This window comes from Aythya ferina (assembly GCF_964211825.1).
Source record: "Aythya ferina genome assembly, chromosome: 20".
Lineage (NCBI taxonomy): Eukaryota > Metazoa > Chordata > Aves > Anseriformes > Anatidae > Aythya > Aythya ferina.
The window spans coordinates 11,369,303-11,397,210 of NC_140318.1; the positions used below are offsets into that span (position 1 = coordinate 11,369,303).

The window sequence follows — 27,908 nt, forward strand, 5'->3', positions numbered from 1 at the left end:
GAATACAAATCATAACGTAGAATGAGACAGGTCCTGGTCTGTGCGTGGGCCAAGAGGTGGTGTAGGAACAGGTGAGGTGAGGAGCTCTCATGGATGTTTGGCTCTGTGCTGCTTGGGCCATGGTGAGCTCAGGCCACATGGCCAGGTCTGCAGGGCCAGGAGCTGCCCCCACGTCTACCTGCCCGGCCCCCGCCAGGCTGGCCGCCCCGCTGGCCCTGTTCTCTGAGGTCTGAAGGTCACGCGGCTGCGCAGTGAGGACAGTGCAGAAACACGGATCCCTCCAGTGCGGTGGCACTTAGCGGCACTCTGAAGCCACCAGACACAATGTTTTGGGGTCTCCTTTCTCTCCTCCTCTTCGCCATGGCCAGCGGAACCCCCATTGGGGACCAGGATGAAGACATCCAAGTGCAGGAGAATTTTGAAGCTGAGCGGGTAACAGCGGCTTGCGGTCCCTGGATATTGGGGGTAGTAGGGATGGGAGAAAGCTATTTTATTTTTCTCTAGCAAGAAGGATGACATTTCCCATAATGGGTTGTGCAGGGCTGGTGCTGGCAGCGCAGATCTCCCTGGGTGCTGGTCTGGGGGGGATTCAGCCCTTGGGATGGCCTCACCCCAGCAAACACACAGGCAGGGCAGATAAATCCCAGTCTGTTCATCTGTTCAGACTAAGGTGCCCTGCTGTGGCAGGGCACACCAGAAGCCCCAGAATGTGTGTGGGATGCAGCCTACCCCCTCCAGCCCCACTCCCCCCAGGTCTCCTGCAGGCACCTCTGTCCCCTGCCCAGCTCTGCATACCCAACATGCACATGGGTCTAGGCTCCGCTGGGTACCAGCCCCCCTTCCTGGTGAACAGGAGACACACAGACACTGCCCAGGGCTTGGGGACCCCACTCTGTTCCCAGGGACTGCCTGTCCCCCATGTAAAAGTGACAGAAATGGAGGGGAGAAGAGGCCAGTATCCTGCTCAGTGGTAAGCATACATGGGCAACAGGAGTCCAGCTCTGACCCTCACTTCCCCAGCAGTTCAGCATGAAGCTGCTGTAAAGCTGGGACATCTGGGCTGCCACCTCTTCTGACAGACAGCTCTCAAATGCTGTCAGGGATCCAAGCACAGAAGCCTGGGAAGCTGTGGAAGATGGGTGACCACTGAGTTGGAAATCCTGCTGAGTGCTGATCACTTTCCTATGGTAGCTCTGGCCCCAGCACCTTTCACCATAGCTCACCAGTTGGCTTCTTGGTCATGAATATTTCAGCTTTGCAGAAAGCCATGGGATATCCTACCTTGGTGGAGGAGGTGTGTGGCAGATATGTCCTTTTCTTTTCCCCACAGATGTATGGGAAGTGGTACGATGTAGCCATTGGCACCACCTGCAAGTGGATGAAGAACTACAAGGAGAAGTTCAACATGGGCACGCTGGTGCTGGGCCCTGGCCCCAGTGCCGACCAGATCAGCACAATCAGCACCAGGTTGCGGTACGAGCAGTGCTGTGGGTGCTCAGGGATGTCAGGGATCCTGTGCCATGGGCAATCTGGTTGCTCCAGGCACAGTTTTCACAAGATAAATAGGAAAAGAGATGACCTGAAGCTGTTTATTCTTTTACTCCTTCATCCAGGCAAGGTGACTGCACTCACATCTCAGGAGAGTACCAGAAGACCAGCACCCCTGGCAAATACACCTACTATAATCCTAGTAAGTTGGGCTCACTGCTGGCCTGCTGGGCCCTAAGAGCTGCTGTGTGCTCACAGGATGTGAATCAGTGCCAGGCCTCAAAGGATACAGCTGGTGGCTGGGGAAGTGGTTCAAGGGAGCAGGGCTCAGGGAGAGGAAGCTGCTCCGTAGTGTGGGTTGTTTCCAGACAAGGAAGCAGGGTCTTAGGGAAACTGTTTCAGAGCTGCCTGCATAGGTACAGGACTATGAGATATTCCAGCAGATCTGTCTCATCCCTGGGGTCCCAATCTGGGACAGGCTCCCACCAGCCACATTTAAGGAGCATTGATGGTATCTCAGTTGTCTGCAAACTTTGGATTCCAGTCCCTTCAACTAATAAGAGGCTGGTGAGGTGAAAGCGTGTCAGGGTTGTGCCTGCCTCCTAATAATTTCATAATTTCCTGAATTAGCTGCTTGATTTCACCCCCCAGCTCTGTCACTCGTCTATACCTGTTCCTTCCTGAGGGGCAGGAATGATGTCCCCTGTATTGCTGTCTCACCTAGAATGGGATGTGTCTATCAAGTCCTATGTGCTTCGCACCAACTATGAAGAATACGCAGTCATTCTGATGAAGAAGACAAGTAGTTATGGTCCAACCACCACACTGAAGCTATACGGTATGTCTGGCTATGGCACTGTGGGCAAGTAGGCCTTTAGGTGGGCTCAGTAACACCACTCTTTGCTTGTCTTTGAGGGACTTGAGTGTGGCTTTGGAGGTGGTGCCTTGAGTCAGCTCATCTTTGACACCAAAGAGGTTGAGTTTTATGGCTCACTTTTAGAGCCACATCACACAATTCAAACCAGAGTGTTATTTGGGATGAACAAGATTTGCTTGGGAAACCCAGATCCTGAAGTGGCAGGAGATGCTGTCTTTCATGACTGGGAGACATGTAAACAATGTTAACCAAGCCCTCAAGCAACTCTGGTCAAGAATAATGGGGGAGAGGTTGGTAGGACTTGTACTGGGCCTGCAGCTGCCTGGGCTCTGCAGGTCTGTGGCTGCTGGGGGCTCCATACAGACTCTTGCCACTGCTGACCCTGCTGACAGCCTGTTCCTTGCCCTTGCCAGGGAGAAGCCCAGAGCTGCGGGAGGACCTCACCAACGCCTTCCGGCAGCTGGCTCTGGAGATGGGCATCCCAGCAGACTCCATCTTCATCCTGGTCAACAAAGGTAATGCATGCAAGGCATGTGCCTCTTCTGCTGCCTGTGCCCCTGACGTGATGGTTTGCTGAGGCTGCTCCTTGGTCTGCAAGGTTGGGGAGAAGAAGGGAGGGCCAGGATGGAGGGAGGAGAGATGACAGCTTTGTTGGGATGAGGTAGAAAGGGGACCACCCCTCTCAAGCTGCTGATCTTCTCTTCTGTCATCTGGGCCAGGTGAATGTGTCCCCCAGGAGACTGCCACTGCCCCCGAGGTGAGTGTTACAGCCAGGACCTCCTGGAATGAATTAAGGATGGGAATGGGCTTTGCCTGCAAGGACAGGGCACAGGCTGCAAAGATAGGGGTCACAGGTGCATCAGGTGTTGCTAGGGCTCACTTCCAAGTAGAAAGCAATGTCCCTTTCCTACTCAGATTCTTTTGTAGGGTAGAAGTTGCAGCACATGAAGCCTGGTGTCTCTGTGCCCTTTGCCTGCTCCTGAGTGCTCCAGCTGGGCTGAAGACTCCCTTTCCCAGTGGGGGAGGCAGCTCATTGCCCTACTAATGCTCCAGTTGCAGTCATCCAGCACATCCCAGTCTTGTAGTGTTGAGTTTAAAATGTTTTTCAAGAGGGGATGGGACTTCATAGGAGAAACAGTCCAGCTGAGGGTCTGGAGACTGCAACACCCTGTGTCAGTGGGAGCAGAGACATGTCCTCAGCCCCACACAGGGCATGGCCAGGGCACTTTGGGCGTCTTTACCCAAAATGCATGATTCTGCCCCATGTCTGGGATGAGCACAGGGCTCAGAAGGCCACGGTTGACCCCAGGCCAATGAATGATGTATGGGGGCACTGGGGGAGCTTGTCACCAGAGGCAGAAGGGCAGGCAGGGCTGACAGCAGCTTTGTGCTTCTTTATCCCGGAGCAGAGGGCGCGGAGAGCAGTGCTGCCACCTGAGGAGGGCTCAGCCGCGGGACCCTTGCCCCCATACGTTGGCAACAAGGAAGGTGGGTCCTGGCAGAGGGGCTGTGGCAGGCATCCCTGCGCCCCCTTGTCCTGCCACAATGCATGTTGTGCTCACCTGCAGATGCGTGCCGGCTGAGCCGGGACCCTGGGCCCTGCAGCGGGATGCTCTCCCGCTTCTTCTACAATGTTTCTTCCATGGCCTGCGAGACCTTCCTCTATGGTGGCTGCCTGGGAAATGGCAACAACTTCTACTCAGAGAAGGGCTGCTTGCAGGCGTGCCGGACTGAGGGTGAGCAGGCATGGGGCCGGGCAGGGGGTGAAGGGATGTGGAGGGTGGGTGAGTGAGGCCTTCACCCCAGCCCCAGAGGGGACTGCGTGCAACCCCGAGCCCTGTGTGTCCACGGGGGTCCCGGTCCTGCTGACCTGCCGCAGCCCCCTCTCTCTGCAGCTGCCTGCAGGCTGCCCATCGTTCAGGGGCCCTGCCAGAAGCCAGTGCTGCGCTGGGCCTTTGATGCGGCTCAGGGCAAGTGCATCAAGTTCAGCTACGGAGGCTGCAAAGGCAATGGGAACCAGTTCTACTCGGAGAAGGAGTGCAAGGAGTACTGCGGCGCTCCTCCACTGGCAGGTACGGCACTGCAGCGTGTCAGGGGCTGGGGCAGCAAGCGGGCGGGCACTGCCTACACATCTTGTCTGCTCCAGACTGCATCCAGGAGCACTGGGTCTGCTGGCAGCTGGAGTGGGTCTGTCCTGGGTCCAGTCCTCTGATGGACCAAGGAAAAGATTATCAATCTACAGACAGCATCACAGGAGGTGGCAGAAATGTCAGTGGGAGTAGCAGCTGAAAAATTTGAAGGGGTAAAGGGACCCTGACACCAAATAGGGACCCTGGGTGTACCCAGAGTGTACCCTCCATGCGATGCCCTCCAGAGCCTCCAGATCTAGTCAGCACAAGGGTTTCCATATTGAAACCCTTTTGGAAAATCTAAAGGCCTGCTCTGCCCCCAGGACAGATGGACAAGCATTCTCGTTTTCATCAGTGTAGCAGGGAAGATCTTACTGCAGAAGAGAGTGAGCTCAGGGACGTTCAGCCACAGCCCTGGATGAGCCTGATACTGATAACTGCAAGTGGCAGGAGCTGGGGTGGGAGCCCAGCAGATGGGGAATGGGGACAAAGTAATGGGTCTCAGGGCAGAACCCATCTTTTATTATCTTGTCACCAGTATAAAGTGTATTAATGCCACTGAGGTGGGACATCCCTGGACAGCAAAGGGATGTACAGAGAGTCCAGACTGCTTCCCTTATCACTGACAGAAGGGACAAAGTGACAAAGCAAGAAGCATCAACCATTGCCACCTGTCTGTGGGGCATGGCGGGGTGTGAGGATGGGGTCTGTGGGTCTGCCTGTCATACTGCACACTGCTCTGCTTGCAGAGGATGAGGAGTTTCTGCATCTGTCAAACTGATGTGGGTGGAAGACGAGCACCGAGCACTGGAACAAGGGCCTCGCATGAGCTCCTGGTGGTGCAGGAGATGTCTTCAACAGTAAATGTCTCTAAAGTAACCAACAAGCCTAGTGTCCATCCCAGAGCCGGCGACGAGCGGCAGAGGATGCTGTTGAGTCCTCACTGGCCTCCCCTATGGTGTCCCTCCTGGCAGGGCTGATGGGTGCTGTCCGCTAAGCCCCTGTCCCTGCCTCAGTCCTGCTGACCACCACCTGCATGGTGCAGGGGTGCCAACAGGGGCAGCCAGGGGCTCTGACGTCCTGCTGGGTGGGGGCAGACGGGAAGGAAGCAGCACGGGGGGACAGGTACCCGTTCCTCCCTGAGGGTGAATAATGAGTGCTGCATCTCATGGATGGGGCACTGTGGGACCATGGGTTTCGGTGAGGCTCTCTCGCTGTGCGGTCTGAGCCTCATCCTTGGAGTGAGCAGACCCTGTGGGTTGTGCCCCCCCAGGACACCGGGGGCCCGGGCACACGTGAGGGGGAGCCCAGCACTGGGGGTGCTCAGAGCCCAGAGCCTTGCTGGCACCCCTGGGCCTCAGCTGGGAACTGGAGACGGGGGGCACGGGGCGGGGGGCTGCGGGCTCACGGGAGGCTGGGAGGGACGGGAACGGTCACGGGGAGGGATGGGGGTTCGGGAGGGGCTGTGGGAGAGGACTGGGGGGGGCAGAGCAGACGGGGGGGTCCCAGGAGGGGACTTCGGGGGTACGGGGGGGTCCCAGGGAGGCGGGGGGGGTCACGGGGCAGGACCAGGGGCCCTGCAGCGGTCCCGGGGGGCTCGGAGGGAGACGGAGCAGTGCGAGGGGCCGCAGGGGCGGGGGGCGGGGGCGGGGGGTCCCGGTGTGCGCGGGGCCGGCCCCTGCCCCGCCCCGCCCCCCCGGCCCCGCCAGCCCCCGCCGGCCTCCGTAGCCGGCGCCGCGCGCGCTCCGTGCCTCGCGGCGAGGCGGAAGAGGCAAGATGGCGGCGGCAGGCCCGCGCCCGGCCCCGAGCCGCGGCGCCCGGCGGGGCTGAGCCGCGGCCCGGCCCCTCCCCGAGCCCCTCGCAGGAGCCCGCCCGCCCCTTCCCGTGCCCTGCCCGCCGCCCCGGGCCATGCCCGGTTAGCGCCCCCTGCCCGGCTGACGGCGGGGCCCGGCCGAGCCCCTTCCCCGCCGCGTCGCCCCCCACGGGCCGGGCCGGGCCGCGCACCCCCGCCCCGCCGCGCCCGGGACGCCCCTCATGGCCCGAGCGGCCCCGGCCGAGCTCTGAGGGCCCCGCGAGCCGTGCCCTGCCCTTGCCCTCCCCTCCCTATGCCCCCCCCGGGGCCGCCCTGCCCCTGAGTCCCGGAGCGGCGGCCTTCTTCCTGGCGGCGGTGGCGGAGGCGCGGGAGCAGAACGATGTTCTCGGCCCTGAAGAAGCTGGTGGGCTCGGACCAGGCTGCGGTCAGAGACAAGAACATCCCCGCGGGGCTGCAGTCCATGAACCAGGCTCTGCAGAGGAGGTTTGCCAAGGGAGTCCAGTATAACAGTGAGTCGCAGCCCGGCCCCGGGGTCTGTCGGGGGGCAGCCCCGTGGGGCCGCCCCATCCGCGGCCAGGGCCCCCGGTGGCGCTGTTCGCGCGGTGGCTCTTTTGCCGGTAGTCAGCCGAAAGCCAAGCTTGCAGTTAAACCTTAGAGCGTGCAGAACTCGGGGAAGAGGAAGGATGGCAACCTTTTAGGTGTCGGCGTGGCACTTGGGAACCTGCGGTGTCCTCGGGCAGCGGGAGGTGTACCGAACGGCTGCATGCCTAACGCTGACTGTGACACAGGAGAGAGCTCTTTGTAAATCGGTTACCGCCAGTTAAAGTATCAAGACCATGTGGGTGACCTTCTCTGCAGCCCAGGGTAATGGTATTTATAATTAAGCTCTAGTGGCTGTATGATAAGGGTCTGCTGAAAAGCTCTGCGCTGCCAGACTTTAATAAAACTTGAGTGATATATGTGTCCTTGGTAAATAATTTAATTCTGATTATGTTTCTGCAACAGATATACTTGCTCTTTTCTCAGGAAACATTTTCAGAATTCTTCCCTTTCAGTATTGAAGCTCAGAGTTTTGTTTTTTCTGCTGAAGCTCAGTAAAGGTTACTCAATACAGTATTTCAGGAAGGCACTGTAAGTATGTGAAACACATCCCAAAGTAACAATAGTGGGATGGGGACAGTAGTTGTCATTCGCGCTGAAAATAGATCTGCATCCACAGAGTGCTGCGAGTATCAGCTCGTCTACGGGAATGGGCACGCTCTGGAGTCAGGCTGCAAGAAGCTGAGAGAGTGGCAGTTTGGAATGAGACTGATTTGTAAATGTGGCACTGAATAATTTCTGAGCAGGCACACGTGATGGAGGAATAGAATTTGTGCTGTATCTTAATTTGAAATTGTAATGAAGGGAGAGATCAAGGGTTTGGTGTGTTGTGTTTTTTTTTTTTTTAGTGTTGTCACTATTGACTGTGCTTTTAATGTGATAAGTTTTGGAAGCTCTCAGCTATGCTGGGGAGAGTGTTTGCTGAATTTACCCAGAACACATGTGGTAGATATTCCAGAAGTCCTTAATTTAGAAAAGGAGTGTCTTAGCAAGCAATTGTGAATATGACAAGAAAAACACATTGTTAAGGGACATAATTTCTAGTGAGAGATGAGGGGTGAAGATGAAACTATTGCACCTTGGCATACAGCACTGCACCGTTCAAAGCATACCTGGAGATCTGGTTGAAGACTATTGATCTCTGCAGAGGCTTAGCAGAGCCCACAGACCGGAACATATCCTTGTGCTTCAGTGGGAAATGTTTGAGACCAGGTTGCTTATATCAACTTGTGAATTATGTAAGAGAAAGGAGTTGATGTTTCAACAGCAAACGTTTGTGCTGCATGCGGTACAGATCAACTGCATCCTGCTGGCACAAAAGTAAAAAGGGACAGCTCTTCATTAGGTGCTGACAAACTGCATTGCCACCTAACCTTTGTGGAAGTGTACCTGCTTGTCATTAATACAGCAGGGCCAAAAATGCAAATAGCTAAGCCACCAACTGTAGCTTTGTTTCTTTTTGTCTCATTACCAAAAGCCTCTGGAAAGCTTTTTCTTTTGAGCATGGTCTCATCAAGATTTGTGTTCTAATCACTGATTTTATATCAAGAATAAAACCACATCTTTCTGTCCCTGCCTTAAGGGAAGCTTTCCAATCTCCATAGTAACTCTTCCCTGTATCACAGTTATATAATGTTCGTAGGAGATACGGGCAGGGTTATGAAAGAATTTCGAAGCACCCTCATAGCCATGGCACTGGATAAGTAGGGTGAGTTCCAGCATGGTGAGGGTATGGGTGTTGCAAGGGCCATTGCTAAGCAAAGGGGAGAGCTGCATATCCTTTGTCCTATCAATGCTCCTTTCTTAGGAAATGTGAAATTGAATAGAGGGGGGTACAAAATTCATTTTGTAGCCATCTTTAACACAGGTCTTTAAAACTCTTCCCTGGAATTGCATAACCCTAAACCAAAGGGTGCAGTCATGACTGGTTCCACAGAAATACTTCCTTGTTTCCATAGTCCATTATTGATTATGAAGCGTAGCCCATTTACTTACCAGAAATATAAGTGTGCTGAAAACGCTTGCTGATAAAGTGGCAGCAAATGGCTGGGACCTGGGCCTTATCACATGGGTTTTGATGCCTCTTTCCTGTGGGATTTGGGGCAGGCTGGGCTGTGCCAGCTTTCATGGCTGTCAAGTAGGTTTCATAACCAAACAGCCTCAGTCAACAGATTTGCGTTGATGGTCTCCCTCCCACTCAGGTAAGTTTTCAAAAGGAAGAAAGTTGCAGAGTGGGTAGGTTTAAATTTCTGGTGAGAGCAAAGGCCACTAACAGCCCTCGTCAGCAATCGCTTTTTCTGCATGGGGCATCCTAATTTGAAACAAAAGTGTTTTCATACGTCATTCCCGGCATACACTCCTTATTGGCTCCCTTTATCGTCTGGATGGAGCTTTTCTGTTTTTACATACTATAGCCCAAATAACACCAGAGTTCCGTAAGGTACAGAGAAATTATGAAAATGAAGTGGGTCTGTACCAATTTTGGTTTTAATGGCTTGGTTGTTTATGTGAGATTGTGGTTCCCAGCATGGGGAACCAATTTTTGTAAAAACTTGTTCTTTTTTTCTGGTTGGGCTAGCTTTGCACTTGGACCAGGGCTGCTGCTGTTCAGTGAGCTGTGCTGGCCCCAGGAGAGTAACAAAGGCCTGAGTGAACAGGCTCGGTGTAGAGAGGCAGAGGTGGATCTTGTTCCTTTGGAAGTGGTGCTGGTTTAAACAAATTACAAGACAAATTACAGAAGGAATTACCAGTTCCAGGTTACTCAAATGTGGAAGTTTACATAAGGCAGTGCTGACCAAAGAAGGGTGAAATGAGTGGCTCTGGCTGGGCTACATGGATGAGAAGGCTTCTTGGGAATTGCAGACTGATGACTGGTGACAGGAGATGTGGAAGTGCTGTATTTTCAACCCAGTGGTCCCATTTCCCAGAAGTGCACCTTCTGCTCTGGGCTTTATTCTGAAAGATGTGTCTAGCGTGCATGCCACCCAATAAAACCTGCTGCTGTCCTCCCTGTGGGCATCACCCTGGCGTAAACGTGCAGCGCTGCTGAACTACCATAGTCAGTAGCTCCAAGAATTGCCCTGGTCCCTCTTCTTATTACTTGTCTGTCTAAAACATGCTTTAAAAGACAAAACGTAATGAGTATGGTGCATCCTTATTGTGAGCATTGTAGTCCTTACTTTCTTTGTGTTGTTTTAGCATAGTACTTCCCAACTTCTGATTGTAGTTTTGTTAAATATTTTCACTCATTACTGCTTCCAGAAGAAAGACCTTGTCTCTTCCAGCTGCTTCCCACCTTCTCTTTTTTTTTTTTTTTTTTCCTATTGCTGTCACAGGTGTTTGTGTAACGTGTGGGAAACTTGCTTTGACTGCTGTCTGGCCTTTTCTCCCCAGGAGTTATGCTTGGGGGTGTCTGTAGATCATGTCTGCTTCTTTTTGTGGCAGAACTAGCTTTTAGTGTTCCAATTACAGCCTTGTAGTCACAGCCTCAAACGTCTTCATGAGAATAAGGTTATGACCCTTCATACGGGGATTATTAGCAGAGATATTCAGGGATTTTTGCTCTGGGATCCGAAGTCCTTAGCTCTTGCAGCATACTGAAGGAATATGGGCAGTGCTGGGAATTTCCAGTCCTGAGTCGGCCTGTGGGCCTGTGTCCTTGCTGCTCTGCTTCCATTTCCCCATTTGCAGAATTAAAATCCCTGTATTTTTTTCTGACACAGTGACAGAATGAATGAGAAGTGATCTGTTCATTTTTTTCCTCACGTTTTTATCTATTCCCAATCCCTACCCTTTTTCCCACAGATAATTCTGCTGTCTTTGCTACAACGCTGTGGCTGTTTGCAGTAAGTACTGGTTTAACTAGAAATCAAAATAAGGTAGCAACTGTGTACATCCCACAGGTAACAGTACTAACCTCACCCCTAATTGCTGGTCTTGTCACATTCAGACACAGCCTGGGCCTATGGTTTACCTGGCTGGCTGTGCCCTGAAGCTCATTCAGCTCTTCCTGTCTTGCAGATGTCTGTCATTGAGTAGACCTGCCCCATCTGAAGTCTCAGATACTGATTTTGTTTTGCTGAAAATGATCTATACGACCTGCCTTCTTCCTGCTTTATTTTTAAACACTTTTCCAATCATCAGAAGCAAACAAATGAACAAAAACTGGTGAAAACTAACACACTATGTAGGAGGAGAGAGTTCCTAACACAGAAAATACTGAACCTGAAAAGGGCCATTGGACATGTTCAAATGGAGCACGTGCTGCTACAGGCACCATAAGCTGATCTCAGTGTAGCTGCTGGGGGGTGAGGGTGATCTTCTTGCCCCCCCAGCCATGCTGGCACTGCTCCTACTGCTCATGCAGCTGTGCACTTGAGCTAGAGGAGGAAACTGAGCGTGCTGAAAATGAATAATATGAGGGTTAGTTTTCAGCCAGTTCAGTTTCTTGATCCAACTCAACAATGGCTGCATAAGTTGATAAGTTGCATAAGCGTTAGCAGTAGGAAAACTGGGGAGTTGGGGATGACCCCTTCTGGGGAAGAGCTCACAGCTGAGACATCTGTGGGTGTCCTGAAAGTGCACCTTGAAAGCAGCCTGACTGAGGAAGGGTCTGCTTGTCCCTTAAAACTCACTGTGTCAATGTCTTGTGCTGTACTTTTTAGAGGAAGCTGATTTTTTAAATCTCTCTCTAATGTAGGCAGTGAGAGCATTTTGAAAGCTTCAGGTTCTAAAGGGGACAAACGATCTTATTCTTTGTGTGGCATGGACTTGCTGCATTTCATTCATTAAGAAATATCAAAGGAATCCTCCTTTGGTTGTTTCCCCATCTGTAAGCATGAAAAAAAAAAACCCACACAGGGCAATGGGAAATGCAGGAAATGGTTTGTTGTCTCTACAGAGATGCTTTGGTACCTGTAAATGAAGTCATTCTATAAATATTTTGTTCTTTGTGTCTTAATTACCCTTTTGCTATTTTAATAAGTAACTTTGTAAAAGAATAAACAGCAATACCTCTTAGTGGGTGGGAGCAGAACAGCAACCGTAGCATAGCAGAACTGCAGCACAGAATTTCTCCGGACAAACCTCTTCCACAGACTCCAGGCACTGTTACTCTTAAATTTTTCTCTGAAATGCCTGCAGTAACTCCTGAGTTACAACAGAAGGCAGCCTTCAGTCTGAGATTCCCTTGCCCAAATGATGATGCATAACCTACTGCTAATCACCTGAATCTGCCGTTAGATGTCTCTGAGTGGCCCATTTTTTAGTGGATAATAGCTCCTGTGTATCAGATGCAAGCATAAAAATTCTGGTCCTGTTCAAGTCAGCTTATGTTTCTCAATAGGCTTGTACCACTTAAAACAAAGATGGTATTTAAAAACAAAAGTCCCATAATGTAACAGAAGATTTAGAAAACAACATATTCCATTTTCAGATAGAACAAGATAATGTTAGGGTAGCCTGTGGAAGTCGATGGTGTTAGTTGCTAAAGAAGTTGCTTTGCTGGGTTGTGTACAGGTTATGGTAGCAGTACAGGTGATGCTCTCTGCATGTGCGTTGTTTTCACTGCAGCAAGACAAGATATTTTGGACACTTCTTTACTCAGGGTGGGCTTGAATGCATTTTGCATGGACTGATGGTTCTTGCAGTAGGCAGGGATGTGCGGCATGCTAGGTCAGCCTGGTGGCCTAGGCAGCTGGGCCTGAGGCAGGCCAGTGGAAGTGGAGCTGTTCTCATGTACCTAAGACCACGATTTTTAAGAATGCCTTTGCTGAGTGCCATCAGCATGTTTGTGCCTTAAAAATGGTTAAGACCTAGCTCCTGCCACAGAGGCCCTTTCTTTGCCACAGAGGGGACCAACAGAGATTCAGTTTTTTCTTGGTTTTATTTCTGTTATTGAAGCTGATTTATGTCCCCAGAGCGGTGTGCTTGTTCTGGTTCAGCCTAGCTTGTTTCTAGTGCATGTAAAGTAGATTTATTGTGATCTAATTTGATTCGAACTGTGGCAATCAACAGAGGCAGCTTGATGAATTTATCAGCGGTGATTTCAGGTAAGACCCTCGTGTCGTTAACTGCCTCATCCCTTTGACAGAGATGGTCAAGGCTTCAGCAGAAGCTGCCTCTCCGCTCTCCTACAGCATCCTCAAGAACTTTTGCACCAGTGCCTGGGTGCAGACTGACACCTCTGGACTAGGGACACTGCCTAATTCAGCTCAGCTAAGAACTGGTCCTTGGGCTTTTGCTGACTTGGGGCAACTGGCTCTAGGAAGTGATTATTTCTGCAAGGAATGAGAAGTGTTTAAGGAGAAATGCGAATGGTAGAGGAGGTAATTGAAGAAGCAACCTGACATAAAAGGCTTGCAAAGAGAGAGGGTATGAGACAGGGCTGGTTACAGGTGAAAAAATGCAGGAGGGTAAAAAGAGCAGCAACTTAGCTAGCTTGTGCAGATTCTGAAGTTTCAATCTTGATGTTGGTTCTTCTTGCTGAGCTAGTGTGAGTAGCTGAATAAACACTAATTTTAATGACAGTCTCATGCTTTTTAACAAAACCCATCGTGCCTGTGTAATATGGGAGAACTAATTACATCTGAATAATGCTCACAAAAAGTTAACATGCTCATCACAGCATTCTTTGATTTGCTTTTAATCAACTTTATTTATCTGCTTGCTCTTTTCCCCAGTGAAAATTGTTATCCGAGGGGACAGGAACACTGGGAAAACCACACTCTGGCACCGACTGCAGGGAAAGAAGTTTATTGAGGAATATATTCCAACTCAGGAGATCCAAGTCACCAGCATCCACTGGAATTACAAAAGTAAGATGAAAGGGGGTGGAAGGAGCCGCTGTCATGGGACAGCGGGTCTATGTCTTGGGGGCAGAAATTCTACTGCAGCCTTATTTGCTTCTTCTGTGTCTGCTTGGGAGATAAAGTGAGCTCTCATCGATCTTATTTTAATTTATTATTCACAGTTTCTCAGTCATATTTTCAATAATTTTAATCAAACTATATAAGAGAGAAAAAATAGACCTTTGAAAGTTGCAGTTCTAGGAAGGTTTTTAGTAGGTGATCCAAAAGATTTGAAGTATTTGTGATACGCTTGACTTGCTAATGGAAACAGGTTTATTATGAAAATCTGTCTCTGAGGCTAAACCTGCTTGGTGTTATATTGTTGTGTACAAGTGAAGAGTTTGATGTGAACTAGTCTTTCACTGATTAAAATGTAGAGAACATCCTTTAACTGGTGATGACGATGTTTTAAAAATGGTTGTAGTACTAATAGCTCTAGGCTGACTTACTGAAACATGGAAGTATCTTACCAGTAGCTTTTTTGAGAGATGAGGTGTGATTTTTTTTTTTTTTTCTTTCCCATCTGCTCTGGCAGTGTAAAGTGGCTCTAAAAGCCCTGCATCTAGCCTGGAGAAGACACTGCAGGCACTGAAATTGCATCAGACTATGGTTCCAGAGGGTGTTAAAGTCAAGCTTTTAGATTCCTGATCAAAAATGCCACAGCCTTGGGGCATGCACTACTGACTAAGCATGAATTTGCTCTGTAAGACTGATGTTGCTTTGAAAAAAAAGTCAGCAGTTTGTTACTATCAGATAGAGTTTATCCGCACCACTTTGCCTCTTTTTCTGAAGCAGTTGCTCTGTCTCCTTATAAAGCCTGAGGCTCCGGACTATACCAGGAAAATCCTGAGGGAAAAGCTTGGATATGAGGGGAAAAAAGGGTATATTGAGAGATCGTGGTTGGATTTGTGCACAGCCAGTGCTCCTCTCCTTAGGGCTTTTTGGTCCTGTGTGTGTGTGTACATACAGACCTACAGGTGCAGGTCACAGGTAGGTCCATGGGCCTGTCCATAGGAGAAATGATTGCCACATTACACCTGTATTGCTCAGTGTGTAAGGTATCAATGGTGCTGGCCTGCTGTGGGGGAAGAAAAGGGATGGAGTAAGTGCTTTTGTAGGGCTGGTACTCTGGGAAGGACCCCTCAGTCCTTTGCCCTCCGCTTGTTCAGGGCAGCAGCTTTTTAGGAGCTGTTTCAGGTAGGATATGTCTGTCCTTCACAATACAGTGCTCACTTTGATGTAGGGGCTACAAAAGGTAGTGTAAACTAGTTGGTTTTGGGGGATGAAACCTTATTGCTCTCTACAACTACCTGAAAGGAAGTTGTGGGGAGCTGATGGTTGGCCTCTTCTCACAGATAACTAACAATAGGACTAGAGGGAATGGCCTCAAGTTGTGCCAGGGGAGGTTCAGGTTGGAGATTAGGAGACATTTCTTCTCAGAAAGAGCAGTCAGGCATTGGAACGGTCTGCCCTGGGAAGTGGTGCTGTCACCATCCCTGGGGGTGTTCAAGGAAAGGTTGGACCTGGTGCTTAGTGGGTGACATTGGTGGTAGGGGGGTGGTTGGACCAGATGAACTTGGAGGGCTTTTCCAACCCTAATGATTCTATGATTCTAAGAGGGCAATTGAGAAGGAGCGGCAGAGACTAAGTGCTATAGACTGACCGCAACCCCCATTCTCCTGCACTGCTCAGGGGGAGGAGGTGTTTTTGGTTTCTTTCCTTTGTTTCTCACTTTTCTAGCTTGTTAGTAACGGGCAATAAATTTTACTATCTCCCTACTCTTAGTCTGTTTTGCCCATCATGATAATAATTTAGCTATCTCCCTGTCCTTATCTCAACCCTTGAGCTGTTTGCATCGTATTTTTCTCCCCCTTTCCCTTTGAGGAGGGGGAGTGAGAGAGCGGCTGTGGTGGAGCTCAGCTGTCCACCCGAGTAAAACCACCACAGATGGATAGCTGCACTCTGCCATGGATAGGGGAGAAAAACAGGTCCTTGCTCAGTCCAATAGTGGTTTTCTCTCACATTCACAATCTGATGTTGAGCTAAGCCTGATGTCACAGGTGTTTAGATTCTTTGGTAGGGACCTGCTGTATGGCCATGCTGCAAATGTGTGCTCGTTAGCTTCTGCATTTCTTCATAAAAGTACCTTTATTTTGGGTACAATGTTATGGATGTTCTGCCTATCTGCTCTTGCAAGGTGTTGACAGATCTGCAGTGTTCATGCAGTGGTATCCTCCATCTCCATCGAAATGTCTGGCATATTGCATTTCAGCTGTGCCATCCTTCCCCCACACTCATACTCTTCTCTTCCAGCATATCAATACATTGGTTATTGATGTGTGAATGTAGAGCTTATGAATTGTTTGGATGATGGAAGCTATCTCTAAAATCAAAATTACTTTAGCCTAAATAGACTTAGACCAGACTGAGACACAGAATACTTTATTTTTAGATGTCTAAGTCTAAAGATTGCACTGAATGTTAATTGTGGTTTTCTGCATTACCACAGGTAAAACCCTCTGAATTTTAGTTTCCTCTCTAATCAATGTCAGTAATATAAGTACTGTTTGTAAATACAGCTTTTGATTTCTAAGAGGCTTATTCATGCCTAATTCTTTTTGTGTTTGTGAACAGTTACATGCAAAAAGATGTTTGAAGGCTGCTTCTTGTATAGAAAGATCCATTCACCTTATGTGTTTCTGCATATTTTAGGGTCTATATTGCCTTTTAGTGAGCTGAGACTTACGCACTGGCTTGTTCAACATGGATGTGATCCCAGGGTAGAAAAAAGCTACACGTGAGGATGGCTTTTATTGTCAGTTGGTAACCGCAGGTCACTTCTAATTCTTAATTCTAGTATTTATGGGATGCATCTTTATAGAGCTTCCTGGTTAGATTTGACAGCAATGTGTACGTATGGCAATGGACTTTTCTCAAGGCCAAGTGTTGTCAAGCTGCTGCAATTTGCTGGAAGACTGTACGTGAAATTGTGCCTTTCATTTGTGTTTATTTCACTCGATAAAACACCATATTATTTTTTACTAATAATTTCCAGTAGGAAATTCTATACTGACCTTAATACTTGTAAAAATAACCTCCTTTTTTTAAAAAAATACACAAGATACGTTCCCTGCTCAGAGAATGTTCCATAGGTGATGTGCATGCTCTGAGAGACTGGCTCAGATCTAATTACTGACCTGTTAGCTAAGTTCATCTGTAGAGGAAAAATACACTTTGTTTTTCCTGTGATCATGCTCTTAAGCTATCTTGAATAAACGTTATGAGGTAGTTGGCAGCAAATATTTACAGATGTTAATCATATCACTGTCAAATATTCAAGGATTCTTACAATGCTTGTTCCTACTTGGAGTGAACAAAATCACTTTTCTGTGCCAGTTGTATAACAGTTGTATCTGTTATGGAATTTTTTGTATCCAAGTAAGGAATTACCATTCCTGACTCTAATGTATGCTTTTTTTAGGGTATGGGAGTCATTAATTTTATTCTCATTTTGTCAGCCTCAAAAAGGGAGTCCGAAATAAAAATTAACAAATACTTTTGTTCCAATGCTTTGAGTGCCTTATAGATGGGTGTGTGGAATTGCAGAGTTGCTCTGCTCTGTATGATTTGTGATCCAAAGAATATGAAATGAGTCATGTAATTGCGTGAGAGTAAATATGAACCCACCTGTAAAACAATGATTCTTATTTTTAAATAAACACTTGCAATTGAGTCTTCTCACCTCTTCACCATGTTCTGTGAGAACAGTGCCTTAATGTGCCACTGGCTACAAAGTACTTAGTGAAATAGCAACAGAGTAGAAAAATTTTTTGAGTGTTTTGATCTATGGCTTGTGCTAATCCAAATTATAGAATTAAAATGATGTATTGGCACTCTTTTTCCTGCAACATGCCTTCAGAATCCATTAGGGTGAAATGCTGCTCCTACTGCTGTGTGAGTCATAAAAAAAAGTCAGCACAGCAACACTAAAGTAATTATCCTCTTGTGTGTTCAGGATAATCAGGAATGAAGCTGGTGATGAAAAGGAAGAATTTACTGGCTACTGGCCAGCAGAAGCACTGGTGCTAACAGGGAAAAAAAAAAACAACAAAACACCACCGACATGGAAAACAATTTTCTTACATCTTGCGTAGGTAGTTTCTTAGCTAAGTTCTGCACTTCCCCTCAGATAAAAGGATATAGAGAGATCTTTCCTAGTCAAACAGTTCAACTCCTCAGCTATCTAGGAGTGCTGCTGCTCAGCAGGATTTCAGTACTGGGGAAATTACCCACCAGGAGAACATTACTGAAGGTGCATTGACATTAGCTTAAGGAGGTGGCGTTCTCTGGAGCTTGGGAGCAAAGTCCCAGTACTAGGTACCAGGCCTAGGAGAGCACTGTGTGGCACCCCAATGGACTATTTTGGAATGGTTTTCCAACTTCTTGGGAGAAACCTCTTCTTAGTGCTTATGTGCTGCTGCATGTGGAGCTGCTGGAAAGACCAAACTGCCTTCTGGATGCCTGCTGCGCCCCTGAAAGATTTGCTGCCTGAGAAGGGAAAGCGTGTTCAGTCCCTTTGCAGAGTGTCTTGACTGTTGAAAGGCACCAAGATTGACTTGGCACGTCTGTCTGTCCCTTGTTCTTTTGGGGCAGCAGAAGCACTGCCAGTTCCAGCTGTCAGGTATGAACTTAGGGGCAGAACTCAAATAGGTGATCTGTGCCTGAGCACCCGCTGCCTGACTGCACACCTTGCATGCACCATGGCCTCAGGCATCCCATGCCCCAGTGAGAGCGCCCTGATGCACAGTCTGAGGTGTAAAGAGCTGCTCATACAGCTGGGTGAGTAATCACGAGTATTTGGACTTGAGCCCTACCCGATTTGTTGGTTTGTAGAAATATATGGGGCCAGACTGAATTTGGGGAGTGTTATGGTTTGGGCAGAGGGTGTAAGGCTGCAGGCTACTGTATGCCTGTTGTGTTTTCGGCACTGTTTGGGCCTGTGGTGTACTGGCTGAGCTGACCCCAGGCATGCCTCCTCATCTTGTACCATGCCTCCTTGCTAGCAAATGGGAAGGTAAGTGAGAGTTGCTATGAGGAAAAAGAGAGGCTGATTGACCTTTATACATAAAAATAAGAAGGGATATTGCTCCAGAAGCAGAGGATCAAGCTTTACAATCATTCAAAAACTGTATTTACAATATTTTGAAACATTTAAGTTAAGCCAACAGTGCATTCTGTAGGGGAAATGTTTCCCAGCTGGACAATGGCACTTAGCTAAATTCTCTTGCCATGCTATGAGATTATTTTCTGCTCTCAGACATTATCATCTTCATGTTCCGCTGCTTTAACTTCAGAGCTGCTCCAAGTCCAACCTTTACTTTGTAGCATTTCCAAAAGTAACTGTGTTTTGGAACTTTGTGAAGATCAGACTGCTTATTCAGATTCAATATATATTTCTAACCAAAGCTACCCATCACTCATGCCAACTGGAAGTTTAACTGCTAGCTGTCAGTATTTGCCACAGTGTCTTTCTAGTGAGAATTTTGTTTGTCTTGCTTCAGATTTTAGCAACTCAAATCTAACTTGCTGCCCATTATTTACTGATTTTAGCAGTTTTACGTCTTAACAAGCTGCAGTAATACCTTATTTTTCATAGAGTGCAACTTGAAATTTGCAGAGAATGGATTTCTGTGGCTGCTGGGCTGCCTGCACTCTTTGTAATATTTACGTGAAAATGGCCTTAGTAAGATGGATTTTCTTTAAATGTGTGTATTCCTTTCGTTTTTCAGCCGTATGCCTTTCTTTCAGACCAGACATTATTCAAATTAAATTTATATCTTTTCTGAAAAAACATGAGAACCTCTGTATGTTATAAAAAATGCATGTGAAATATTTATAACACATTTTAAATCTCTGATAAAATGTGAAGGAAATCTGTCATACGAGTAAGAATCTTTAAGAAATATTTTTAGATATCACAGTATTGGATTACAGCCTGTTCCTTCCAAAGTAGGTCTTGTGTTAGTTGTGTTTAGTTTTGTTTGTTTGTTTTTGTTTTTGTTTTGGTTTTTGTTTTTTTAACTCAAGAATTACTTTTCTTTTGACTTTGATCTACTTTGACAGTACTAGTTTTGGCTTAGACTCTGTGTGGTAAGGGTTGAGTGTTGTTCATTTTGCTGAACCGATTTTTTTGACGCTGTCTTTTTTTTTTTGTGCTTTTAGCCACTGATGATATTGTTAAAGTTGAAGTATGGGATGTAGTTGACAAAGGTAAGATTCATAAGTTCTTTCCTACTGGAGATTCTGTTTTCTCTCAGTTTTAATGAAGAATTTATATGGAATCAAAAGTACCATTTACTTCTAATTTATTTAGAAAAAGGTGTGTATTTATTTTTTTTGAAGTACATTGATCTTCCTGGAAAAATACGGAAGGGAAAGAAGAGTCTCCTATGCTAGAGCCCATTATTTGCAATATGAACTTTAGATAAAATCCAGTATTTAGAAGCAGTTGTTTCATGTGCTGTGTGACAGATGAAATAGTCTGCTGCTTAGTGTAATCAGACTCTGAATTTTACTATAAACTTCATATTCTCTCCTTTATAGTTTTATGTATATTTATACACAGGTACTGAGTTCTTTGTTCTGTTTATAAAATTCTTGCCAAGCTGCTTTTATAAAGGAATGGTATTGTTGAATTGGTAAAATGTTACCTGCAGTGAATAATGTATGCAGGAGGAAAGGATGAAAGAGAAACTGATTACTTAAATCTGTCCTAAATGCTTAGCCAATGAAAGTGTTATGATGTATAAAATGTATTTTTCATTAGTTTTCAATTTTTACCAGTGTATGAAGTTCTATTTTCTTAAATAAATGGTAGACATATGTGAAGGCACAACCTGAATGCAATGGAATCTGTTACTACAGTGGGTTGGGAGCTCAGATGTAAATCCTAAAGCCCATTCTGTAGCCCCAAATTCATGTTTTGTTTGGCTTTTGAGAGGTCTCCTGTACCAGGCAGGCTCGTTGTTTAAAGTGTGAGTAGGATCATGAAAACAGCTTTACAAGTGAGAGTCTTATGCTCTGCAAGTCTGTTCTTTGTGTGCTTCTCTCCCTCAAATTTATTGACAACAGTGATTGAAATTTCAAACTCTTCTGGTTTGACTCCTGACACATTCCCTCAGTAGACCTACATCCAAGGTGTTCTGCCTCTGATGTACCACATGTGCAACTTACACATGCATTAACACCAAAAAATAATAGGATAGATACAATAGGGAGTGGGAAAGGGAGAAAGTAAGTTTTTCATGTTATCTAAATGATATTGAAAAGAGCAAAAACAAAAAGGTAATTAAGATAGCATCTGTAGTTCAGATGCTTAACAGAGCAGAGCCTGTAGCTTAAACTTGAGCCAGTAACTTTAAATGAAAGCCCTGGTAGCTTTATTATTTTATTCTTTTAAACCCTGGTCTTTCACAGCATAGGCAAAAACCTTACTTAAGTCAGAGGTATTGCTGAAGTCAAACTGATGACAAGTTGGCTTTCAGATCCTGGGATAATATGCACAGGGCTGGAATCTTAAGCAAAACATCTGTTTTCTCTCAGCCTTGCAGCTTCGGTATGAATAGATTGACAGTTAATTTGGGAATCATGTGGCTCCAGCATTTATTTCTGTGAATAGCTTCTCTGAGCAGAGTCATCTTCTAAACTAGAGACTTGTCATTTTTTTGGCAAGATGGATTGGATTTGATATGAGCAGATGTTGATAACAGCTCTTCTGGTACTGCTTTCGTTTCTGGCTGTGGAACATGTATTAGAAATCTGAAGAGACTCTATTTACATTTTATTTTCAAGATGAAACTCATTCTGTTCAGATCTCTACTTATGGACCACAGATGTGCATTTTTATATCGTTAAATGTACTCAGTCAGTGCAGTGTAAAACTTCAGAGTATCGTGATACAATAAAATCAAATCCTTTCCCATTGCTGTAGCATTGCAGTTTCTTGATAAATGCAACTTCAGCAAAGTGTGCAAGTTAAGCATTAAAAACTGGCTCATATGTAAGCATCATCAAAATGTTATTACATGACATTTTTATTCTTTCTTTTGTATGCTTAGGACAAAAAATCCTCCTGCGTGATGCTTTTGGTGAGAGCAATGCCAATCTAGAAAGTAGACTTCTATCCAGTGCTGCTGCAGAATAGTGCTGATGAGAACTAATCCTCCTTTTTTTCCTTTGCCTACAAGACCCTGGCTAACATGCATACTTAGAGATGTGCAGAACGCTGCGTTTATCAGGCTGGATTTTAAACTGCCAGAAGTGCATTTTCTGAGCATGCATTTTGACATGCATACTTTTCCAGGCTATTTTTTTTCCACTTTTCCCGTCTTGGAACAACTGTTCCTTAATACAGAAAATTAAGAGACCTCTATTTAAATTTAGATGTTAAAAAACCTGTATTGAAGGCCTGATGTGGGGATGTTGCTAGACTGTCTGTCTAAAGGATGTGTCCATAAACTTCAGTGTTCAGCTTTAGTCTTATAAAGCAGCTTCAGCTTCTTCTCAGTTATGCAGTACTGCCATTCTTTATGTCTCAGTGTGAGTATGTACAGGGGAGTATGGGGAAACTCAGTAAGCTGCACCCTGAAAAGCTTCGTGTACATTTTTGCACTGAGTTAAATGTTGTGGTTTTACTATTTTGCATTTTTCCCAGCGCTTACCAACGTTGTGCCTCCCTGTCCTTGCTAGTTCAGCAATGTGTTTGTTTGTTTGTTTTTTCCCTCCAGTCTGTGTTAGGAATGCAGGAAGTAGCATTGTTGGTCCTGCCTGGCTGATGAATGGTGGTGAATCGGTGCCATTTGTTTAGCATAAAGATGTCAATTTGCAAGTAAGGTGAAAAGGTTTGTTGTGAAAGCTTAGAGTCTGTGAGGACAGTTAATGCATTGAAGCAAGAGAGTATGGCAGTTGTTACACTGTACTGCTTCTCTTACATTTTTCTTGACCCTCGGATTTTTTTTTTTTAAATGTGCAGACTCACAGGAGTAGTTATCTGCAGCCTGCTGGGTTCTCCATAGGCCTGCTCAGAGAGCTCATTTGTGTAATGATGCCATTTGTTAAACTCTTTAACAAGTAGAGTTTGCCCCCAGCTCTGGATTGTATTGAATTTTATCCAATATGTGTAGTAAGTACAGTCTCCTTTGCTGCCCTTGGAAGTAAAAGAACATAGGAAAGGTATCTATCAGTAAAAGTCAGTCCTGACTCATCTTCCTGGCTTTGCAGCAAGTTGTGTAACTGCTGCAGGTTGTAAAGCTGTAACAAATCCTGCATGCAAAGAAGTTGCTTGAAATTCTGATGATTCAAGACCAATTCTGATCTTCTCTCATGTAACTTCTGCTAGTCTGGTTTCTGCATCTTTTTCCATACCTGAACTGAGGGGATCAAGTCATATTTTTTTCCTGTGCCAGCAGAATAGCATTAACCCTTTCACCCAATATTGGAGATTGATTTCCTTTCCCTTCCCCTTCACTCTCCTGCCAGGTGTGCTGCAAGAATGGGGAAAGGTCAGAATTAATATTTCTGTTATTTTCTGGTGTCATTAGATGATGCTGGAGATGCAAACATTTTAGAAATGTGTATTTTGGAATAACGTACAGAAACATCTCTCCCTGACTGTGGACGACATTAGTTGGCAAGTTTTACTGAATCCTTGCTATCCTGCAACAAATCTGATGGTACACAGAGGTGCAGAGGCTGTCATGTTCTGGCCATGAATCCAGTCTTCTGGTATCCAGAGGAACTGTTCTGTAGACTTAAAGGCACTGCTGGAAGCTTATTTGTTTTTAGTGTTGCTGATAGGCCTGCAAAGAAGGAGCAGTCATTGTGCCAGTTAGAGAAGCTGAGCATTCACCATATGAACACCCTTGTTTTCTAACTGAGGCTCCTAGATCACACATCAATGCAACCTTAAGCACAGGACTTTGTTCTTATAACCACATGGTCATCTTTGTACGCTTGGCTTTACAGCCTCAAATGTACATACATCAAATACACCATGCCCTTCTCTGGTTCATCTTGCAATTTTGGTTCCAAAAATAGGCACTCTGCATGAATATGTACATACCTGTGCTTTTCAGCTCTGTTACTCCTTTATAGATGACCTCCTTTACAGCAGTGAGGAACATCACATGTGTTACTCATTCCTCTTGGCACATCTTAAAGCCCTAAGCAGGGAGAGGTGTACAAGTCATATTCATTCTTAAGCATCAGTCTTAAATATGTTCAGGATAGAAAGACAACTTGGATGTTAAGGATGAGAGAGATTTGTGAACTGTGAAGAGGTCTAGATGTGTATTTGTGGTTACTTGGACTTCTGTTTTAACATCAGAAATTCAGTTCATTCCCAGCACAATTTAACAGTAACTAGAGAAGTGGTGATGCTTTGACATTTAGAGAACCTACATGAGTTCCACTGACTTGAAATTAATTAATTCAAGGGGGAAAAGGTATACATGCCCTAGACATCCCACAGCTTCAGTTGGAAAAATCAGAACCCATACTTGTATCCCGAGGGAGATGAACTTCAGGAATGGGGAAAGATTGGAATTAATATTTCTACTACTTTCAGATGGCAAATTAAGACGCTACTAGGGCTGCAAATATTTTTAAAATGTCTGCATTTTGTACTGATGTGCAGCAGCATCTCCCAGATGCACTGTCATGGTGTTGCGACTGCAATCTCCTGTATCTTTTAGCACATGCAGAGCTGATGTGCAAGGCCTGTTGAACATTGTCCCACAGAGTTTTCCATTCAGAAAAATGTCCCAAACTCTTGTTTTCTTAGCTGACACTAGTTGCTTAACAGCTAACGGGTAATACAGATGACCAATATTTACCAAATGTAGTTTGCAAAGTTGTTTAAGAGAAGTGTATCAACTTCATAATTAGCGCTACCAACCAACATTGATTTCAGTAGCCTAACGCTGAGTTCAGAGGGGGTGTATCCTGACGTCTGTGTGCACAGTTCTATAATAGTACCTGGTGAGAGTGTTGGATGGGGTGATTTTTTTCTATTCCAAATTTTCTTCATTTGGGTTTAAGTAGGGAAGCACTACAAAATTAGAACTTTGTATTTCATAACATTTCATTTCCTTGATATGCATGGCAGAAGAAAGAAACACTTTCCCTGTTGTCATGTGCAGTATTTGGCAGAACCACGAATTTTACAATTAGTCAGTTGATAGTTCATTTAGAATCATAGAATCATAGAATATCCTGAGTTGGAAGGGACCCTTAAGGATCATCAAGTCCAACTCTTGACACCGCACAGGTCTACCCAAAAGTTCAGACCATGTGCCTAAGTTCACAGTCCAATCTCTTCTTAAATTCAGACAGGCTCGGTGCAGTGACCACTTCCCTGGGGAGCCTGTTCCAGTGTGCAACCACCCTCTCTGTGAAGAACCCCCTCCTGACGTCCAGCCTAAATTTCCCCTGCCTCAGCTTAACCCCGTTCCCGCGGGTCCTGTCACTAGTGTTAATGGAGAAAAGGTCTCCTGCCTCTTGACACCCCCTTACGAGGAAGTTGTAGACTGTGATGAGGTCTCCCCTCAGCCTCCTCTTCTCCAGGCTGAACAGGCCCAGTGACCTCAGCCGTTCCTCGTACGTCTTCCCCTCAAGGCCTTTCACCATCTTCGTAGCCCTCCTCTGGACACTCTCCAACAGTTTCATGTCCTTTTTATACTGTGGTGCCCAGAACTGCACACAGTACTCGAGGTGAGGCCGCACCAGCGCAGAGTAGAGCAGGACAATCACCTCCCTTGACCTACTAGTGATGCCGTGCTTGATGCACCCCAGGACACGATTGGCCCTCCTGGCTGCCAGGGCACACTGCTGGCTCATATTCAACTTGCTGTCTACCACGACCCCCATTTCATCAGTTGAGTTGAATAGCTAATGGAAGCTGGTTTTGCCCCACATTGCAAAATCTTAAGAGATGATGGGAGTGTTTTGTGGGTGCATCCAAGCTGCCAAACATTGCTGTTGTCAATGACAGAGTGAATTTCTAGAAATTCTAGGCTCTGCCATACCATTATGTTTTAGTTAACTCATCACTGTTTAGACTGGGACAAAGTTGATTCAGAAGTATAGTTCTTAATTACTGTCTTTAACATCTGGAAGATATTTGATATCTGAAAAACATAACTCTCTAGACTTTGCAGGGTTATTTACTGTGCAGTGCTGTTCATTTGATAAAACTCTGGAAGCTGCTGTATGTAACTAATTTGAATAACACCTGGGGGCCAAGGACAGTTTTTTCATGGTTTGTGTCTTCTCTAAATTTCTTCAGCGCTAGGTGAAAGAACATGTGCTTGCACTTGCATATTGAGATTCACAGCAACAGGTAGTGACAACTGTCTACACCAGAAGATCATGTTAGACAGTGGCCACTCTGCTAGTTACTGATACATCATCTTCTTTGCCCACTGTGGTCCCGGGCTTTAAGATTTGTAAATGTGATTACAGTATAACTGATGTTACTGCAAAATGTCAGGAAGCCTAAGAATTAAAACACTGACTCATTTTCTGGTGATGCTGAGTCAAATGCCAGTGGCACTTTAAAAGTCAGCCTGTAAGTGTATTCAGTGCTTACTGAAGTTGTCAGAAAAGAAAGAAGTCTTAAGGGATCTTTAAGTATAAGGGCCGCAATTTAGTATCTGCCTTATTGGAAGCAGGTGAGTTGGAGAGAAATGTATAGATCCCTCAAGATGGGATTATGGCAATGAGATGATGGAATTCTTTACAGTAGTTTTCTAGCATCTTCTCCACATGTGTAGTCTGCCTCTTTTACTTTCCTATGAGGTTAATCAGAACTTTGTCTGTTCTGTAGCTTATTCTTGTGTGCGTGTCTCTAGAGTACATGGCTTTGAGTGCATGCCTCTTGAGGATTTCCTTTCTTCACTTCTGTGGTGATGTCCAGATCTGACCCATCCAACTGTAACATTTTGTGCATATATAGGCTGTTTTTATTCTGCTTCTTCAGCCCCCTCACCGCAGTTACTCGATTTTACTTGGATTTTCCCTTGTCTAAGTTCTGTGTTTGGCTGTTAAAATCTCAGTTGCCAGCCACTCTTTTGGGTCACAAGGCAGCCCCAAGCACCTAATGGGATATGGGATCACATTTATTTCCAATATTGCTTCCTTCAGGTAATAGTAAGTGTAATAGTACAACGACATCATAGCGTCTCAGAAAGCTGAGTATGTGGTTGTGCAGTTCAGTTGTAGCAGCCCTGTGATCTTCTGCTCCTTCAACGCTAAAGCAAGAGCAGCTCACTTTGAGGTCAGGGAGTATGCAGAAACATGTAATATTCAGTCATTGTAACTTTATGCTGTGAAGAGTGTGGTTTAAGCTGCAACAGACTTTTTTCCTGTTCATCTTTGAATTAGACCAGCTGGTATTCTTTAGCAAGGCATGCCTGTCCCACCCCTCCTTGTTCTCCAGGCATATGGTAGAATTTTAATCTGCTTTAAGGTCGTGTTCCAAATGCTGTGATTTCATAGGGATTCACAGACCTGTCCTGGAGTTCTCTGCCCAGTGTAATACATTTTTTTTGTTTGTTTGTTTTACAATTCTTTTTAAGGAAAATGCAAAAAACGAGGAGATGGTTTGAAACTGGAAAATGACCCCCAGGAGGTGAGTCACCTTGAATGCTGACATCTGCCTCTTAGCAGGAGGCATCTTGTTCACCTTTGTTTGGTCTATGGAGAATTAAGTTCTGTATTTGTTTCTGCTTTAATGCTGCATTAGAGGGTGAATAAGGGACACTGTGATCTCCGATGCTCTTTTGCCTGTGCTTTTTATCCCTGTTGTGCCCTTCTCACAATTTTCCTGCTGTTTTCAGTTCTGTCTTTTGGGAATGAACCCATCCCAGCTGTCTATTTCTTTGCTTTGTACCTGTTTTCACGCAGTCAGTGTCAGGAAGTCTTTTGGTAATTGACTTCTCATGAAACATTGAATAAATCACTTAACAGCCAGGGTCTCTGGTTGCTCCTTAAAACTGGTCCAACAATTACCTTTTAGCACTCTTTGAAATGTAGAGGAGGCAGGGGCAATAGAAGTGCCACCTGGTGTGCAAAAGTAAACAGAGTTGCTTCCTTGA

At 46.1% G+C, this 27,908-nt stretch overlaps 2 protein-coding genes across 4 annotated transcripts in view; both read left to right on the forward strand.

The window, feature by feature from the left end:
• Positions 1 to 230: 230 nt before the first annotated feature.
• On the forward strand, positions 231 to 5,377 carry AMBP (alpha-1-microglobulin/bikunin precursor). Of its 2 annotated transcripts, XM_084493663.1 has the most exons (10): positions 231 to 432; positions 1,331 to 1,473; positions 1,614 to 1,690; positions 2,213 to 2,326; positions 2,779 to 2,880; positions 3,085 to 3,122; positions 3,775 to 3,853; positions 3,934 to 4,101; positions 4,261 to 4,437; positions 5,244 to 5,377. In XM_084493663.1, the coding sequence occupies exons 1-10, from the start codon at positions 325 to 327 to the stop codon at positions 5,273 to 5,275; spliced, it is 1,038 nt and encodes a 345-aa protein (XP_084349789.1). In that variant the 5' UTR covers positions 231 to 324; the 3' UTR covers positions 5,276 to 5,377. The 2 variants fall into 2 exon arrangements, with proteins under 2 accessions (XP_084349789.1, XP_084349788.1); XM_084493662.1 differs by lacking the exon at positions 3,085 to 3,122 and having other exon boundaries at positions 236 to 432; positions 2,779 to 2,898; positions 3,749 to 3,853.
• Positions 5,378 to 6,271: 894 nt separating this feature from the next.
• Positions 6,272 to 27,908, forward strand: part of RABL6 (RAB, member RAS oncogene family like 6) — a 57,043-nt gene continuing 35,406 nt past the window's right edge. Inside the window, exons 1-5 of one of the 2 annotated variants that reach the window (XM_084494503.1) lie at positions 6,706 to 6,816; positions 10,712 to 10,752; positions 13,588 to 13,722; positions 19,978 to 20,025; positions 27,390 to 27,442. In XM_084494503.1, coding sequence (XP_084350629.1) covers position 10,752; positions 13,588 to 13,722; positions 19,978 to 20,025; positions 27,390 to 27,442 — 237 coding nt within the window. In that variant the 5' untranslated portion in view covers positions 6,706 to 6,816; positions 10,712 to 10,751. Of the gene's footprint in view, positions 6,817 to 10,711; positions 10,753 to 13,587; positions 13,723 to 19,977; positions 20,026 to 27,389; positions 27,443 to 27,908 lie in introns of both variants that reach the window. The other variant, XM_084494502.1, reaches the window with a different exon arrangement.

What these genes read in the sequence shown, in the direction of transcription:
- AMBP (XM_084493662.1), top strand. Translation starts at nt 325, where the DNA reads ATGTTTTGGGGTCTCCTTTCTCTCCTCCTCTTCGCCATGGCCAGCGGA. An exon ending in ACAATCAGCACCAGGTTGCG is followed by an intron (nt 1,474 to 1,613) that starts GTACGAGCAGTG and finishes TCCTTCATCCAG; the next exon opens with GCAAGGTGACTGCACTCACA. An exon ending in CACCACACTGAAGCTATACG is followed by an intron (nt 2,327 to 2,778) that starts GTATGTCTGGCT and finishes TGCCCTTGCCAG; the next exon opens with GGAGAAGCCCAGAGCTGCGG.